The 18,418-nt window shown below is 31.7% G+C and overlaps 1 protein-coding gene and 1 long non-coding RNA gene across 3 annotated transcripts; both read right to left on the bottom strand.

The window, feature by feature from the left end:
- Positions 1 to 1,998: 1,998 nt before the first annotated feature.
- Positions 1,999 to 14,234, bottom strand: LOC146901338 (uncharacterized). The gene is made up of 2 exons (XR_015024085.1): positions 14,060 to 14,234; positions 1,999 to 3,518 (listed from the first exon to the last, which is right to left on the bottom strand). It is a non-coding gene; the product is annotated as an uncharacterized LOC146901338 (long non-coding RNA).
- Positions 14,235 to 15,198: 964 nt separating this feature from the next.
- On the bottom strand, positions 15,199 to 16,979 carry LOC146901339 (BOI-related E3 ubiquitin-protein ligase 1-like). 2 transcript variants are annotated; one of them, XM_085738972.1, is made up of 4 exons: positions 16,744 to 16,979; positions 16,503 to 16,624; positions 16,093 to 16,406; positions 15,199 to 15,973 (listed from the first exon to the last, which is right to left on the bottom strand). In XM_085738972.1, the coding sequence occupies exons 1-4, from the start codon at positions 16,803 to 16,805 to the stop codon at positions 15,446 to 15,448; spliced, it is 1,026 nt and encodes a 341-aa protein (XP_085595098.1). In that variant the 5' UTR covers positions 16,806 to 16,979; the 3' UTR covers positions 15,199 to 15,445. The 2 variants fall into 2 exon arrangements, with proteins under 2 accessions (XP_085595098.1, XP_085595097.1); XM_085738971.1 differs by having other exon boundaries at positions 16,503 to 16,627.
- Positions 16,980 to 18,418: the final 1,439 nt, after the last annotated feature.

Here is an 18,418-nt window from a genome sequence, read left to right on the forward strand (position 1 = left end):
CGAACGAGTCTAAAACAAATATATTAAAACCAAAAAAAAATCTTCACTTAGCTATTTAAACTAATCAAACAAATTTTTTATGGACATAATCTCAAATAAAAGATACTTGAGCACATACATAAATGAAAGAATATTATTTTAATCATTTTCTCTATTATTTTTTTACTTTTAAACATTTCTACTTTGGTGTTATTCCCCTTATGACTTGGTTGTGTAAATTTGAACATGAAGCATTAGCAGTTAAGGTTACGCGCATGGGAAGAGTTTGAACTCGCAGTTTTCTTAGCCTCCCCCAATAAATTTTGACACAGTTGGGAGATACCGCACTCACAGGACTATGATGCAAGAAAGGGACATCTGTGCTTGTGTCCAAAATCAGATCCACCACTTCTTATTGTTGTGCGAAGATCTTTGCCATAAATTAATACACTACTAAACCTTTACTACCCTCACAATTCCACCCTTCTCCAATCACAATCTTTTACCCAATGCCCATCATGTTGATGATGCAATGGTTGTGCTGGTTCTAGGATTTCGTGATCTTTAGTTATTTTTTATGCACTTAGGACAAATTAGAACGGTGCTCTTTTTCCCTAGAGTGAAGATTATTAATGCAGACTTGCACTATAATACACAGCCCACTGAGCACGAGACAGCTGTTCCTATTGTTTTAGCGACATACACGTGTGTCTATCATACATACGTAATTTAGAGCGATTACAATGGTTTTCTCGTTGAAGAACAATCGCTTATACGAATCGAGGAGATATTTGCAAACACTTTAATGTTAAAGTTAATACGAGAACAAAGATTGAGAGTTTAAAAAAAAAGATCGTAAGTACCTTTAACCGGTGGCTCAAGGACCTTTTATATAGACAAGGAAGTGTTGTCGAGATGGTTGTTTAAATTAAGGTTGTTACGATCCATGAGGTTCCGTAACCGTCGAGCATTGAAGAGTTATGATGGTCTAAAACGTTACGAATTTTGGAGAATCGGAAGCCTCTGGTTGTTGGAGGGCAAGATGATGTACACATTTGAAGATGTGAGCATCTTGTATTTAGATTTATTCAAGATTTGGTTTTTGCATGTAGTAGATTCTTAGATCAAAGAAGTATTGAGTCTCAAAATGTTTAGTATGGATCTTTATCAATCTAAAACAATGTATATTCATTATCTCAAAAAAAAAAAAAAAACAATGTATATTCATAGTATGCAGAGCCGATCCATAGCTCCTCGAGGTTGAACTATGTCTAAGGGCTTCAACATAATTATAATTAATTATATTTATATAAATGGACTACAATGCTTTAGTGGTATGACATTCTGCATGTGGGTGCGATGTCTAGGGTTCAATGTCTTTTTAGTTTGTACCTGAAACCCATAGGTGTCGGTGTCGTTAACAAACCAATCACTACAACATTCTAAAAATTTGTTTAAACTTATAAATTAATAATATATCTCTGAAGGTTGACTATATTTGATTTTTATATTATAACCCATTTTGTTAAATTGGTTTGTCCTCGTGAGTTTAAATCAGTTGGTTAGGACAATGCATAAAATATGCAAGGTTTGGGGTTCAAACCCTGGTCACTACCAAAAAAATATGCAAGGTCCGGGGTTCAAACCCCGGCCACTACCAAAAAAAAGCAAACATTTTGAACTTAGATCAGTTAATAAAAATAGGCTTAATAGATCACTTAGTCCCTTAAATAATTTCAAGTTTTCATTTTGGTCCCATAATTAATAAAACGTTCGTTTTGGTCCCTCAAGTTTTCCTCCGTTTGCCAAATAAATCTCAAACTGTTAACTTTAACTCTAAATGTCTATTTTAAATGAGAACCATTGGATTACGCAGGTTTATTCTATCTTACGGTGAGTCAACAACATCTAATTAATTTTTTCTTTCTTCATCTTCTTTCCTATACTTCTTCATCATCACATTCATATAAACCATCATCATCTTCATCAACATATCTAGAAGAAAAAAAAATCCAAAAATCATCTTAATCAACACCATCACATTCATCTATTTCATTTTCATTTGCAACAAACACAAAAACAACAGCACCAAGCCGTGCAATTAGGCAAGCCATTACAAAAAAAATTCCCTGCTAACTGATATACCAGAATAGCAAAGGGGAAAGGCAGCAAACGTGAACAGTACAAGGGAAAGAACAAAAACAACACCACTGCTGAGCTATACACACACCCTCCCCAACACTGAACGACACAAACAACACCCTGCCAAATAACAGCAACAGGAACCGAAACAATAACTTCCGCCAAGCAGATCCAATGCAACACAGGGACACAAAGAACTCATGTTGTTATCTCATTCGGTTTTTTTTTTCACTACCCATTTTACCACACGAGACCCACTTCTATGTTTATCAGATCTGTTGTTTTAGATCTCGTTCTCCTTTTCAAAACTCGTTTTCTGTTTAGATCCATGTTGATGGGGATTAGATCGATTTGTAAGAGTTGTTTTCTGAAGAAAAGCTTTGAAAAATATAGAGTTGATGGATTTGGGGTTGTCATGTTGATGGATTTGGATGAATGTTTGAGTCTGAAGGTTATGGATTTGAGGTTCTTTTTGTTTTTTTATTGAATGTGAAGAATTTGGGGTTGTTGTGTGTTTTTGATGTTGAAGAAGGTGGAATCGAGGATGACGAGAGGGAGGGAATAGAAGAAAGAAACACAAATATTTTTGGCGAATAGAAGGAGGAAGGTTTTTTTTTTATTTTTTGGATTTTTTCTGGGTATGTTGTTGAAGATGATGATGGTGTTGATGAATGTGATGGTGTTGATGTACATGAAAGAAGATGAAGAAAGAAAAAAATTAATTAGATGTTGTTGACTCACCGTAAGATAGAATAAACCTGTGTAATCCAATGGTTCTCCTTTAAAATAGACATTTAGAGTTAAATTAACAGTTAGGGATTTATTTGGCAAACGGAGGAAAACTTGAGGGACCAAAACGAACGTTTTATTAATTATGGGACCAAAATGAAAACTTGAAATTATTTAGGGGACTAAGTGATCTATTAAGCCATAAAAATATTACATAACACGCACTCCCTCCGTTCACATTTATAAGCAAAAAATGACTTTTTAAGTACGTTGAATAATTAATGTATCCGGTCATATTTATGGATTAGATACATTAATTAATGAATGTACCTAAAAAGTTGTTTTTTTGCAATATGTGACCGGAGGGAGTATAAATATTTGACGTCAAACTTGGAACATCTAAGTTATTGATCTTATAAAGGAGAATTTATTGTTCCTAGGAAAAAACAAGGTATTCAAATAGTTTAAGACGATCTTGATAGTACATGTACTATTCTTATCTTGATATCACACATGGTATGTTGTTCCAATTGTTTTAGTGCCTTACACGTGTGTTTGTCATACATTCATAGTATGTAGTATAAGTGAGCTCACACATGTTATGCTTTTCTATTGACACGTTCTACCCCCTCATGTGCTCCAGAATCTACACTCCATCGTCACGTCAGCTGCCTCAAAAATAAAAAGAAATAAATCCTGTCAAAGTAAACTCTCAGTGATCCTCTAAGTGAGGGAAAAATCTCGTGATTCAGTAAATGTAAATACAAATAGTCATGAATTTGGTGTTGATGAAGAAGAACTAATTTGTTTGCTTAAAGAGGAGGACTTGAAAAATTCAGTTTCGAATTTTGGTTAACTCACTCGTATCATACTAAGGAAATAAATGTCTGAATCACTTTTAGTTTCTAAAACCTACCTTATTTCCATTCTAATGCCATAGGAGAGGCAAGGAGACAAAAGTTCAAAATTCCAAACACCATGATTAAACATGTGATGAGCCATATTATAGCAATGCGACTTCAAAGTATTTTGTTTTAATCTTATCCACATGGATTTGGTGAATGAACTCTTGGGTTATTGGATCATTAAAATGTGTGGTAGTAATTAAGTTGTGCTAGGATATAAAGGGATTTAGTTATTTGTATATTGGTTGAATTATGAGTGTTATGGAAAACTAAAGATAGAAAATAGTCTCATTTTTAATAGATGAAAAAGATAGTACAGTAGGTATTTATAGGCAAAATATAGAGTATATAGAACCTAATCACATGCTAAAACACTATATTAAGCTAATTAAGACTAGCTAGCTTGTGACTCAAGTAAACTTGGTGAGATGCAGTTTATTGTTATAGTTTGTGTAGTAATCTGCTCTTCTTTCTCTAATAATGAGTGAGGGCTGAAACAGAAAACAAGCAAGTAATGTTGGGATTAACTTTCATTAGTTAGTTCACTATAACATCTTTAATTGATCCACTAACATATGATTTCCAGGCGACAGTGTCGATTTGCTTTGAAACTTGTCGTGATTTTTTATGTTTTTTATGTTAAGTTAATGCACATGCTAAACTTTCTAGACGAATTTTTTATTTGCATTATTTTTATTTAATTTTTAGTGGTATTTTTAAATTTTTATTTTATAGATTTTGTTATTTTTTACTTTGTTTTTTTTATATTTATGGATAAAATTTAAAAATTGGGAAATAGGAGAAGACTTTGATAGTTGCTTATATATCTGCATGTTTCATATTTTTTTAATATCAACGTGTTTTTTGAGTTTGGATGATATAATTTAAACATAGGTAAAATGAGAGTTTTAGAGGGTGTGCAAGAACCCGAAATGGTGTGAAAAGAAATTATGTTTCATTTTTATTCCACTTTTCTTTGGAAAGCCGAATGAAGTGGCCCATATGCTAGTAAAACACAGAAAATTGACCTTCTCTCAAACATTTTTGCTCATTCCCATTCAAACTTCCAAAAACAACCTAAACGTGAGTTAATTCACGTACGGTATAACTAACGTGGGTTAATTCACGTTCGGAACACCAACGTGAGTTAACTCATGTTGGTTGTCTTCTCTTTATTTAATGAAACACTTCAAATTTTGTTTGAAATTCATGAAGGTGTTCCAGCAATTGCCACGAACTTTGGTTGTCATATTAAAGTGTTTATTTTAATTTTACGATTTAATTGTTATGTTCAAATGTTTAATGTTTATTTTAATTTTTGTTGTTTTTACGATTAAATTGTTATGTATTTTTTAGTTATTCAATTGTTTATATTTTAACGGTTTATTATTTGTTTATATTTTTAAGTTTAAACATAACACTTTTTTTTTTACAAAAGTTTAAACATAAACATAAAACTTATTGAAATCTAGAGTTTACACCAACAATATATAAGAATGTATTGTGAATTTGTGACTGAAATTACACCATTAAATTTAAATTTGGATGTGTAGAGAGAAATTACATCATTAAATTTAAATTTAGATGTGTAGAAAAAATATATGTGGCAACCAACTAGCAAACATTCCAAACAACAACAATCAACAAAGTGTAAAGAATAGTCACAATCGAACCAAAGAACAACAAGATAAAGAGAGTAGTTGTTTATCCAGTTCAGCCCCACAATGACATATACCTGGGCGAGACTGCATCTCTCTAACCTACTATCAAAGATTTATTACAAAAAGATACAATAGAGTTACTAGAAATTAGCTTCAACAAGCTTCCAAGAGAAAACTTAATTTCTACTCTTTTCCCAAATTTCATCCTGTCTAAGATACTCAATGATTTCTCTAATCAAGATGGTTTTTGTGTGTTTCTCAACACTAAAATCTTTTCCAAAAAGAACCAACCATTAGCCTTTGATTTCCTAATGATCTCCTCTTTTGGTCTTTCAAGATTAAATCAAGTTGCTTACAAATCTCGCTCACAAGTGTTTTCCATCTCATGAATCTCCCCCAAAAGGGTTCAATCCTTTTTCAAGAGTCCTCTCTTTTGGTTCTCTTAGATTCACATTTTTCTAACCCTTTGAATATCGCTAAAAGACCATCGTCTCTAAGCTCTAAGTTAAAAGTTCTATCCCATGGTTTCATGTGATTCCATGCAAAAGAATGAGAAAAGGCTTTAAGTAAAGGTTCAGACCCGGTGTCATTCGCCTCATGCAGGACCGACCCAAGGCTTAGGCCTAGGGTGTGACGACCTAGGGCCCATGCATGTAGGGGCCCAAATTGTATTTTTGTATATGAGGGTGTATATAGTAAGCCTTGTTTAATAGGCGGTGCGTATAGCAAGAAACACTATGATGGCCCAAACATTTATCAGCCCAGCAACCGTACACCATTTCTTTTTACAACTTAGCAAAATTTCATTATCACGGCGCAACGCTTTCATTTTCACACCCCTAATATTGATGAGGTGATATGATTAATTGATGTGATTTTATATTTTCAAGAATTAAATTGAGTATTTACTGGCATAAAATTACCAACAATGATATTTAGACATTCTTAATTTTTCATACACTCATTTAACATCTCATTTTTTCTCCATATCTCTATTTTTATCACATCATCAAACTTATCACATTAATTTTTCTTATCTCTGTCTCTCAAAATGTATATTTTTCTGAGGTATCTAACAATATTTTTCTAAAATTAACTACACATTATAGAATAATGTGCAAGTAAAATTTAGGTGGGCAGTTGTTTACCTAGAAAATCTTTAGAAATACAACTTAAAAGTACATGTAATGAGAATACTTTCAAGATAATATTTAGCAAGTTTCAAACAAATACATTAATGTTGCATCTCCTTAAAATATTATTTAATTTCAATGCATTTATGTTTAACTATACTAAATAGTAAATATCACGTCTGTGATGTACCAAAAAAATATATCACCTTTGTTACTTACAATTATTTATAGTTTTGTCACTATTAGAATTATGAACTGTTTGGTTTATAAAAGAAAGATAGACGAAAGAAATTCCAAGGAAAGGAGTTAATAAGAATATAAAATAGATTTTAAAAAAAAGGCAAGTGAGAAGAAAAGAAAGAAACGTATTTTTGAAATTATATGAATACCCTAATAAAAAAAAAAACAAATGCATCGTAATCTTAACTTTGATAATATACACAAAAAGAACACTTTCAAAACAATTTTTTACAGGACCAAATTTACTATTAAATATCATCGATATATACTTAATGTGATACTGCAAATTTATTTTTTTAACTCAAGGCTCAATACTTGCAAGTTTAAACTTGGGATTCATCTTATCAAATTTTCATGTAATCTTTTACCATCACATACTAGACTATACAACAATACTTTAAATGAAATCACATTGAATTTGTAGTGACTGGGAAAGAAAAACAAAATTGTAGTGAGGATACAGTATATTATATAGTACAGATTACTGAATATAGATCCTGTGTGGCCAAAGCCAAAATAAATGAGTGTCTGTTCCCTAAAAAAGGTTTACTAAAACTGAAAATGGTGTCGTGTTCTTATCATGAAAATGGGATCAAAATAGTGACATGAGTAGTAATCATAACAAGAAGACGCTTCAATACATCTGTCCTCAACTTCCACTCATGGTAAACTCATAATTTAATCTCTTTTGCTTTTTTCACTTCATTTTTTTTTATACACATTATTCTGTAGCAAAACTATAACTTAATATATATTGCTTATCTCACCTTTGGTAATTCCACGTCAAAGAAAGCGATGAACTACCTCTTATTATTATCACCTTTAATTTTAGTCCATGTCTTTATCATTTTGACTTACTTTCAAATTTAGCATGCGTTAATTTCTATTTTAACCATTTCGGTTTGTTTGGTCATATCCATGCATACAACTCTGTCTGCTAAATAAAGTTACACACGTCTTCATTGTGTGACAAGGTCGGCCAAGCTATTCTTTTGCACAATCATCAATCTTCATAAATTCATATTTAAATCTTGGCACTATATATATTATTTATTTGAGAGAAAAAAGAGTTAACATTAAAGGATTATTCAACAAAAAAAAAAAAGGTTAACGTTCAAGTAAGGAGAATGAATTATTGTCCAATTTTTTTTATAAATAGTGGTTATAAAATTATTTTCTAATATTATTTATAAATTATAGCAATATTACTAGTTCTCATTAGATGTTGGTATACAACTGTTTTACATCTATGCTTATTAAACTCTATTTAGTAGTAACTCTTTTTGTTCTGATCAGTCAAAAGGTCAATCACATACTGATACGCGGACCAAACGACCACCGCACTAAGGCGTGGGGTCTGAAGAAACACGTCAATATCAGTGCACCACATCACACTCGCGTACGCCTCCGCACGTCAATCACTCTACACATGTCCTCTAACCGCTCCCTAATCACACACTGCATATCTCGGAGATGATTATTCTTGTGCACGCCTTACCTTAGGGTGACTTAGTTTCCATTACTGACTTGACTATTGGAGTGCTAACGTGTCTGTAGCCACCCTTTTATCCCACCGCGGAGACTCATCACCACCGTACCAGAGCATTTTCCACCACCGTTGCCTCTCATCCATCCTCACCGGATATATATATCACTTTCTTTTTTAAATAGTAGTAGTAGTAACTTTTTCAACAGATTAGTGTATTTTATATAACATACCAGTATATATATTAAGATTCTCAATTTTGTAGTGCTTGTACAAAGGAAGGTGTGGTGAGATCATGCATGTGAATTCGTTTGAAATCTTGCATTTGTGAGTATTCAATAATGTTTTTTCTTCCCTTAATTTATTAATTGGTTGATCACATTGAAAGTGTCTGATTGCAATATGATAATTGGATTTCATTCATATATGCTATAAGTTCTTTTCAATGCCACCTTCTGGATAAGCTCAAATGTGTCATTCATTCACCAACCAGAGGAAGAATCTGGCAGACTTAATTAAACTCGTGAAATTAATAAACATTTTTTCCTTAACAAAGGATTTTAATACACTATTACGATTCAGATTTGAAATCAATTAATCATCAATTTCAAGAACACCACCACAATGCAAACTTTGCAAAAGTGATTCTTGACTCATGAATCATGATAGTCCTTGAAAAAAAAATTAGATAGGAATCTATCTAGCGTGCCCTGCTCTTTCATCTATATATTGACAACTCAAACGTGTTTGATCCGTAAACCTTTACCTACACCAATAATTTACATGTTACACTCACATGAAAGACACTGCCTTATTGTCCTTTTTCTCCTTCCCCATAATATTTTGTTTTCTCGTAATTTCAAAATAAATTAATTGTTTTTCTTTCTTCTCATGAAAATGAATAGTGTGTGTACATAGAAAAAAAAAAATAGATAGATCAGAGTGTAGACAAAGTGGAGTAAAGATCACATGAGGGGACAATTTGATTATAGTGCATGCTTTCACAAAGGACGAGTAGTTAATGGGTGTATCATATTATAGGCAAAAAAATTAGATATGTTAATATCAATTAATTATTTGGTTTCTTCAAAAAAAAAATCAATTAATTATTTGGGAAACACGACAAAGCAAACATGTATGTCTTGTCTTCCAAGTATTTTATTTAATAATAATAATAATAATGACATTTCTCTTTTTCCATGTTGCTCGATGCCATGATTTTGGCTAAATTATATAAGTTTGGCTTTGAATTGAGTTCCACCACTTTGATATAATTTCCTATAATTGAATTTCAATGAGAAGACTTTACATCAAATAACTATGCCAAGTCTTGTCCAATTCCTTGTTTGTTTGGTTTTGGTCTTTACTATTTTTCTTTCTTGATCCTTTCGTTATTATTACCTTTTTTTTTATAAAAAAAAAAGGTAGTTTCTTGGAACATCGAACAAAGGACTACTTTGTTTTTCATTTTACTGACTTTGGACTATGTACGTGAATTCATCTATTCATACACACAGAAAATCAAAAGAGTCGTGACACAAAGACGAGGGACATATTTTCTTGGAAATTAATTGAAGTGCCTTTGTTGGCTTGGAAGTGTCCTACAAAGTACGTCTCGGTGAACTTAAAAGGGGTTATTAGGCTGCTTCAATTTGAAGGGTCAATATACACATCTCAATCTTGATGCCTATGTTAGTGTGCACATAGAGTTGGGGTTTGTATATTGTAAGGTCCAAAGTGTATACATACATCATATATAATTAGTTTTTAAGGTTTATTTTCTTTTGAGAGATTTGAGAAACAAAACAACAATATATGGGTTGTTGTCAGGAGTATATTTTTCTAAAAAAACCAAACGTGTCCGGGAAATATACTTTAGGACTGGAAAAAAATTGTGGTTTTGTCCGGATGTATAATTTTGAAAGGGCGTATATTTCTTTTTCTTTTAAAATATACTTACATGATGATATTTTTTAGGTGAAAAAGAACCTCTCTGGAATTATTATGATCTACGGGCCATCTAAGTTCATTTACATATTATCAGCTATAAGAAATTGCTCTTCTCCCTTTTGTTTTTACTCATTCACCAATCTTAAAAGTGTGTACGTTTAACTTACGCTGAAAAATGTTCGGCATAAATTAACTCACGTTAAACATATTTAACGGAATGAGAAATTTTAAAAGGGAGGATAGCAATTTGTTCAGCTATAATATCTGTTGTTGGGCTTTACTGCTAGTGCCCAATTTTTGTTTCTATGGCCCTTATAAGTTTGTTTACATATTATCATAAAGAATATAAAATGTCTGTATGTTTTATGAAATTTAATCACCTTTTTTACTTCTTATTTTACATCTTAATTTTTGTAATTTATAATATTAATTATTATGCTGTTTAATTTGTATGTTTTGTTGTTTTAATATATTATTAAATTAATTTTTTAAATGTATTTGTAGAAAATAATTTGTTATCCTATCTAATCCAACCTCGAGTCATAGAATTATCTTATGATATCTCATTTCACTTATCCTCATCATCAAACAGGTCTAAGTAGGCTCTTTATTACCCAATTAGATATTTAGATTTAAGAACTTAACTATTGTTTGATGAAATATGTAGCTCTTAAAACATGAAGTAGGGTAGCTTTTAAGATGTGTAACACCGTATTCTACTTTCTTCTAACTTCTCTCTTTTAGGCTATGTTTTGATGGAGAATGAAAGTGAAGGGAAAGATAGAGAAAGGAAAGATTGTAGGAGGAAAGAAAAAGAGTAGAAAGTGAGGGGATTGTTTTGGTTGTTTGGTATAAGAGAAAGTGAAGTAGAAAGGTTAAGGAAAGAAATATCTATATTTAATAATTGACAAAAATACCCTTGAGAAAAAATTACATGATGTATATATATATATATATATATATATATATATATATATATATAGGGGTTTGCTAGGATACACCCACTAATTTTTATTAAGGTGTGTTTTAGCAAAGATATAGCTAAAAAGTTGTTAAATATACCTTAAGGTGAATGTTGCTAAAACACTCCTTCTAAAAAATAAGTGGGTGTATGTTAGCAACTCCTATAGGCATTTGCTAGAATACACCCACTTATTTTTTAGAAGGTGTGTTTTAGCAAGTTATAACTAAAAAGTAGTTAAATACACCTTAAGATGTAGCTTGCTAAAACACTCTCACATAAAAACTAGTGGGTGTGTTCTAGCAAATCTCATATATATATATATATATATATATATATATATATATATATATATATATATATAGACACACACGTCCCCACTGTTTCAATGGAAAAGCACTTAGTTGTGAGTTATAAAGCAATTGTAAGAAAGAAAAAGAAAAAAAAAACAAAGCCGGAAATTTAGAAAACAAAGAAAGAAAGAGACAAGTGAAAAAATATAAACAACATGGGGTTATTTTGGACTTTTCAATCTAATATTGGTGTTTCCACAAACTTTCTGTCCAGTTGAGGGTGGAAAGTTTTTTAAGGTGGACCCCACTAAAATCTTTCTTTCCTTGGCCTTTTTAGTGATTCACAAACAAGAGAAAGTGTTTCTTTCCCTCATCTTTCTCTCCTCTCCACCATCTTTCCTTACAAACACACCCTTAATGAGATGTGTAACACCGTATTCTACTTTCTTCTAACTTCTCTCTTTTAATTAGGGCGTGAGCATAAAATTTGCAAAATTTAGGTGTGGCCTTCTAAAATAAATTAAGAACTGAGTCCTGACCAAAAATAAAATAAAATCAAGGACTGAGTCTGGCGTGTAGGTTTATTTTTAGACTTAAATTGAACTTTTCGAAAGTCTAGTAAAACCTATTAACGTACTTGAATGTGTGTTTCATATATAAACATCTTTAAATATATAATATGACATTAAGAGATGAATTTCTTTTAAGCACTAGGCTATTTAACAAAAAATATGATTTATCTTAAAATAAATTAGCGAGGTAATAAACTCAAGATAATATGCTCCACTTTGATATTTAATATGATACTTTAGAGAATTTGGTTTTATATGCAACATAAATGTAATCTAGGCTAGTATATTTAAATTAGGAAAAATGTTAACAAGTAAAAGTAATATCAAAATAATAATAATCATAATGATTATTATTCATGTTTATTTTATCAAACTAATCTTCGTAAGATCCAAAAACATTTTGATGAGATGCTAAAGGATCTTCATCAGTTCAATCAAATGTCTTACCCTTGAATCCAAGATCATACCCACAATTTCATTTTACAAAATATAATAGGGTTAATTATGTTTCTAGTCCCTATAAAATAGCGACCTTGTAAGTTTAGTCCCTACTTAATTTTAATAGCATTTTTAGTCCCTATAAAAAAAAATTTACTTATAATTTTAGTCCCTGCTAAAACAAAGTTTGATTAATTATCCTTAAACTCTTAAATTTTTGAACGATTTTTTTGAGACAAGATTAGAACACTATGAAAGGTTCGTTTACTAAAATTTAGAATTTTCTGACATGAAATGAATTAAATATGAATTTTTTAAAACGACAAAAGTTAAAGATAAAAAGTAATAAAATCTGGATGTAGAAATCAAATTTTGCGATAATTTTTTGCAGACGAACTTTTAGTAATGTTCTAAACATGTTTGCAAAAAATTGTTCAAAAATTTAAGAGTTTAAGCATAAATTAAACAAATTTGAATTGAGTAGGGACTAATACTCAGTGCAGAAAAACAAAATTAGGGACTAAAAATGCTATTAAAATTAAGTAGGAACTAAACTTACAAGGTCGCTATTTTATAGGGACTAGAAACATAATTAACCCAATATAATATTACATATTTACCTAAATAAATTTCTAAAAAAATATAGTCTTCTCTATTTAAAAAATGAATCGGACCTAATCTTGGCCATGGAACCCCTGTATGTTGTTGACTAGAGCTCTACCTGTAATTATGTGTCAACCAACTCCAACGGTGAAATATATACATAGAAGATTTGGAAAATAATTCGTAGACACCTTAACTACTCATTCTACACCTTAAAAAGAAACAAATAAAGTGACCAATGTGATATATTGATTATTATTATTATTATTATTATTATTATAGAGAGATGGAGAAAATGAGGAGGTAAATGGGTGTTGAAGAATTATGAATGTTCAAATATCATTACCCATAAGATTATGTGCATTCTTTTTTGAATCATTAAATATGACTAAAAAAATCAGTGAATGTTAGAGTGATTAGTAGTATACTAGAAAGAGGGGTTATTAGCCCTTCTCACTTTAAAAACCCAATAATACATCTCATTCTAGATGCTCTTCCTCATCTTAGATGAAAAAGATGCTCTTCCTCATCCTAGGAGAAAAATATGCACTGTTACTGACCGATTGATAGAGCATTTCGAATATAGTAAGCAGAGATTTGAGACTGTTCCAAAATAATTGCATTGCCTTTAATTATTAAGAATCATTTTCCATAAATAACTCATCTGCTTCTTACGTTGTAATTTGGTGTCCCAAAGCTAATTTAATGCAACAAAAAAGCATACAACATGTAAAACTGTAACAATGCCTTGCAAGTAAAAAAAATGAGAAATGATATTTTGACAACCACTTTTTGACAACTTTTGGACAACTTTCTCTTTCATACTCACATGATGTTGTTATCCTCTCTCTTCCTTTTTCTCTCTCCATTGTTTTTGACCAATAAGAAGTGAGAAAAAAAAGGTTGTCAACAAAGTTGTCATCAAATGGATGTCAAAATATCATTACTCTAAAAAAATAGTAGTTACCTGCTACACACGTATACACAACACCCCTTAGAATTGACAACTGAGAAAACCATTGTTACCCGAGCTATATTCCATATGCCTAATCCCTTCGGCTTTGTTTGGATTGATGGAACATAACGGAGCGGAATGGAATGGAATATGATGGAATGGGATGGAACGGAGCGGAATGGAACAAATGTTTCGTTCCATTGTTTGGATATTTTACGACGGAATGGAACGAAATTTTCATTCCATCGTTTGGAAAATGGACGGAATGGTATGTGTTACATTTTTTTATTCCATTTTTACCCTCATTAAACAATATTGCTATGTATAATTAAAACAGGTATTAATGTTTTATTAAAATGTTTTGTTCAAAAAAAATGTTTTATTAAAATGTTCATTTTTAATCTCTTATTAAAATGAAGAAGAAAATGATCATAGGCAAGGTCTAAAAATTAAACAAGGTCTTAAGCTAGAATGAAGAAGAAAATGAGAGAAGAAATTGATCGGCAAGGTCGAAAGATAGCAGGAAGAAGAAAACGAAAAAACTGAATTATGAATTTCAGCTTTGTACGAGAACCACAGACAATGTCGAAAGCTACAGGAAGAACAAAATGAAAACGCAAGGTGGATTTAATAAATAAAGGTGATGTACAAAATGGATAATATAGTAATTTATAAATTAAGAGGTTGGATTCCATCCTATACCTCCCAAATTGGAGGGGAAGAAAAATGAGAGAAGTGGATGGAATGGGATGGAATGGATACCATCATATACCATTCCATTCCACTCATTTTTAAAATATCCAAACAATGGAATCACATTCCATACCATTCCATTCCACTCCATTCCATCCAATTCCATCAATCCAAACAAAGCCGAAGTCATGCTATTAATGAGAAGAAAAATCAAAACCTCAAATTAACACGCAACTTTCTTGATTCTCATCCCCTTAGTAAGAAACATCACTCCAAAAATCAAATTCAACATACCTCCACATAACTCCCTAAGCCTTTTGACTATTGACATTTCAAAATTGAAAATGCAAAAAACCAATATCACTCATGCAATGAAAGAATAAATATTAATATTAATATTAATAATATAACAATGCAATAAAAGAAATAAATAACCAAATTAAATAAACAGAATAAAATGAAATCAAAATGCCACTTGTTAACCATGTGGTCATGTACATTCATTAACCAAAGGTAAAAATGAAAATCTACTAAAACCAAACTTTTATTTGGTAATGTAGATTCATTTAAAAGAGAAACAAAAATGTAATTTTATTTATAATCTTCTTTTCTGTTTTGTTTTTACCAGAGACTAGTATATGAACAATAACAATAAATTATTTAGGTAAAAAAATTATGATTAGTATTTTTTATTTTGTTTTGTTGCTAAGAGAGAAAGACTTCAACGGTTGAATTCTTGGGAGTAAAGCAAACAGGGCAAACTCTGAAATGCGCATCGCATTCTGTACAAACACACAAATGCCGACAAGGTAAAACAACCACCGTTGCCACGCGCTTCTCACACCCTCTACATTTCCCACGCGCCGCCGCAACTTCCACCACTCTATCAGGATCAATATAAGCCGATTCAGCATCCTCAGCTTGTCCTTCCACGCCGCATGAAACGCCGCCTCCGCCGGCATCTTCGCCGGTTTGAGACATTATTGTTTGTTGCAGCTGGGCTTGTAGAGAAGCTGCGGCGGCTTCTTGGGCCCGGGCTTTTGCCTGCCATACTTGGGCTTCCATGGTTAACTGGGCCGTACGCGCTTCTAAATCCGCGTTCCTGCGAGTGGCTTTTGCGAATTCCACTTCTTTCTCTCTTAACCGGTGCGCCACCGCTTCCTCCGCCGCGTTTAGTAGCTCCCGGTAATGTTTTTGCCTCTTCTCCGCCAATGTCCGCCGTAGATTCTCTCCCTGAAATACCCATCACGCATAAAAATTCAAAATCATTCCTTTCTATCCAATTTCTAATAAATCGAAAATTGAGTTGTTAAAAAAGAATAAAATTTGAATTTTTGTTTTGTTTTGTTTACCTGGGTTTGAAGATATTGGTCTAATTCATCGTGTTGTTGTTTGATTTGAGAAACAATTCCTTGTGGTAATAGAGATGAGAAAGATGAAGAGTGACAACCTTGTTGTTGTTGTTGTTGTTGAGATTGTTGGTGTTGATGAAGTTGTAACTGTAATCTTTGTTGTTGTTGATCATCGAATGATAAGCGAAGGCCAGTAGAGACAACATTATGGAGTTGAGAAAGATGAATAATTTGAGAAGGTTGAGGTTGTAAAGAGAAATGATTAATAACGTTAGGGGATGTTCCTTCTCTTCCTCTCTTGCGAGAATTTGTACCTGCGGTGAATTGTTGAGACATGATCAATAACAACTTGTGACAAGAAGAATGAAAAGAGATGTTTTTAATATAATTGTGAAACAAATTAAACATACTTGTGTTGTTATTGTTGCATAGGATATTATGAGAATGATGAGTTTGATCAAGAAGTGATAGTCCTAATGCTCCTGATGGTTGTTGTTGTTGTAAAGAGTATTCATGCCCTTCTTGTCCATTTCTGCTGTTAGGAAAAGAACGAGAAAAGAGATTAATTGGTTATTGATTCATGTCATATAGAATTGTATTTGAGGGTACATGATTACATTATAAGAAGAAGAAGAAGAAATGTGAAAGAACCTGTTATTGTTGTTGTTGTTTAGAAGAAGAATATTTGATGGATATTGAGCTTGAACAGACATGAACCTGTTATTCTTCTCTTCTCTCTATTGTTGAGGGAGGGAGGGAGAATAGATAGATAGATAGATAGATAGAAATAAGAGATGAGATATATGCGATTGATTGAAACGAATCAGTCCAAGAGAGACACCTTATTCTGCTCGCTCCCTCTTTCTCTTCTTCCTTTTCTTTTCTTTACAACTACTCTCTTCCCTTGCCTCTTCTTATTCTACCTTACCTTACTTACACACACTTACACCAAATAATATACTATTATTATTTATATTATTATATACTCCCTCCGTCCCAATTTATTTGACCCTTTGGCTCATTTCACACAGATTAAGAAAAATGTATAAATAAAGGGGAAAGTGAAATATATTGTATTGGGAATGATAAAAGCAGTATTATTTAGTGTTATATTGTATTGGAAATGTGAAAGTTGTATTGAAAATTGAAATGACTCAGTTATTTTGGGACACTTTTTTTTTAAAAAATGGGTCAGATATTCCGGGACGGAGGGAGTATATACCTTTCCTTTCAAATCTCCGTCCATTTTTTACTATCATTATTTACTACATTATAAATAAGTGAAAGTTGGTCATTACCATTAATCATGCTAAATCATCAATAAAGATAAAGAAAAGGGTATGTGTGCAATTGCATGGGATGGGATTGTCAATTGTGTGAACAAACAAACTAATATTAAGCGTTGGTAAATAAATGGGTGATGTATTGTTGTTGTAGTTGTTATTGATGGGGTAGGATGCAGGTTTTCTGCCATAGGTATTGTTTGTACTATCTATGGCCCATGCCTCCCTCCCTCCCTTTCTTTCCTTCCCTTCACTTCATACTTTCTTTTACCTTTTTCCCATATTTTCCTCACATTATTTTTATTCATTTCACCCCATACATTACAATTATTATTACTTTAGCCACATACTTGCATAATATTAATAGGTTTTTGGTTGAGTTTTGACACTATGATTTCTAGGAGAAAATAATTCCATAAACTTAAGTTCAGTCAAAAGGTAAATAAAATATGACTAAAAATTGTTACAATTTTTTTTAAACTATTCTTTAATACTCCCTCCGGTCACATTTATAAGTAAAAAAGTACTTTTTAGATTCATTCAATACTTAATGTATTTTGTCAATATATAAACTAAATACATTATATATTCAATGAACCTAAAAAGTACATTTTTGCTTATAAATGTGACCAGAGGGAGTAAGACTCATGCATGGATCACTTTTGATTACATAATAAAGATCACAATCACAATGAAAATGAAATTAATACCTCCCTCATTTGTGAGTTTAGATAATGGACATATCTTGGAAGTTTTCAGAGAATGGTGCATTTCCCACGTGGAGCAAAAATGGATATCTTTAAACAGAATCAGATTTAATCACTGTTATAGCTTTTCTATTATTGCCTCATATAAATTGGATGCGTCTGTTCATCACGCACTCAATTACCTATTTATATTTGTTTCTAATTCATTTTCAATTACCTATTATTATTATCTTCCATAAAAAAATAACAATGATGTTGGATGGTATAAAATATTTGGCACGAAAAGGATATGGAAACCAACATGATGGGAATATGGAATGAATAATGCATGTCACT

The sequence above is a fragment of the Medicago sativa genome, chromosome 8 (genome assembly GCF_051527215.1).
Source record: "Medicago sativa cultivar Bolivia chromosome 8, Bolivia_mono, whole genome shotgun sequence".
NCBI classification, from domain to species: Eukaryota; Viridiplantae; Streptophyta; class Magnoliopsida; order Fabales; family Fabaceae; genus Medicago; species Medicago sativa.

Excerpts from the sequence above, each read along its gene's own strand:
- LOC146901339 (XM_085738971.1), bottom strand. The coding sequence starts at position 16,805 with ATGTCTGTTCAAGCTCAATATCCATCAAATATTCTTCTTCTAAACAAC. Across the intron at positions 16,407-16,502 it reads ATGCAACAATAACAACACAA|GTACAAATTCTCGCAAGAGA; the intron begins GTATGTTTAATT and ends AATTCACCGCAG. Across the intron at positions 15,974-16,092 it reads ACCAATATCTTCAAACCCAG|GGAGAGAATCTACGGCGGAC; the intron begins GTAAACAAAACA and ends TGGGTATTTCAG.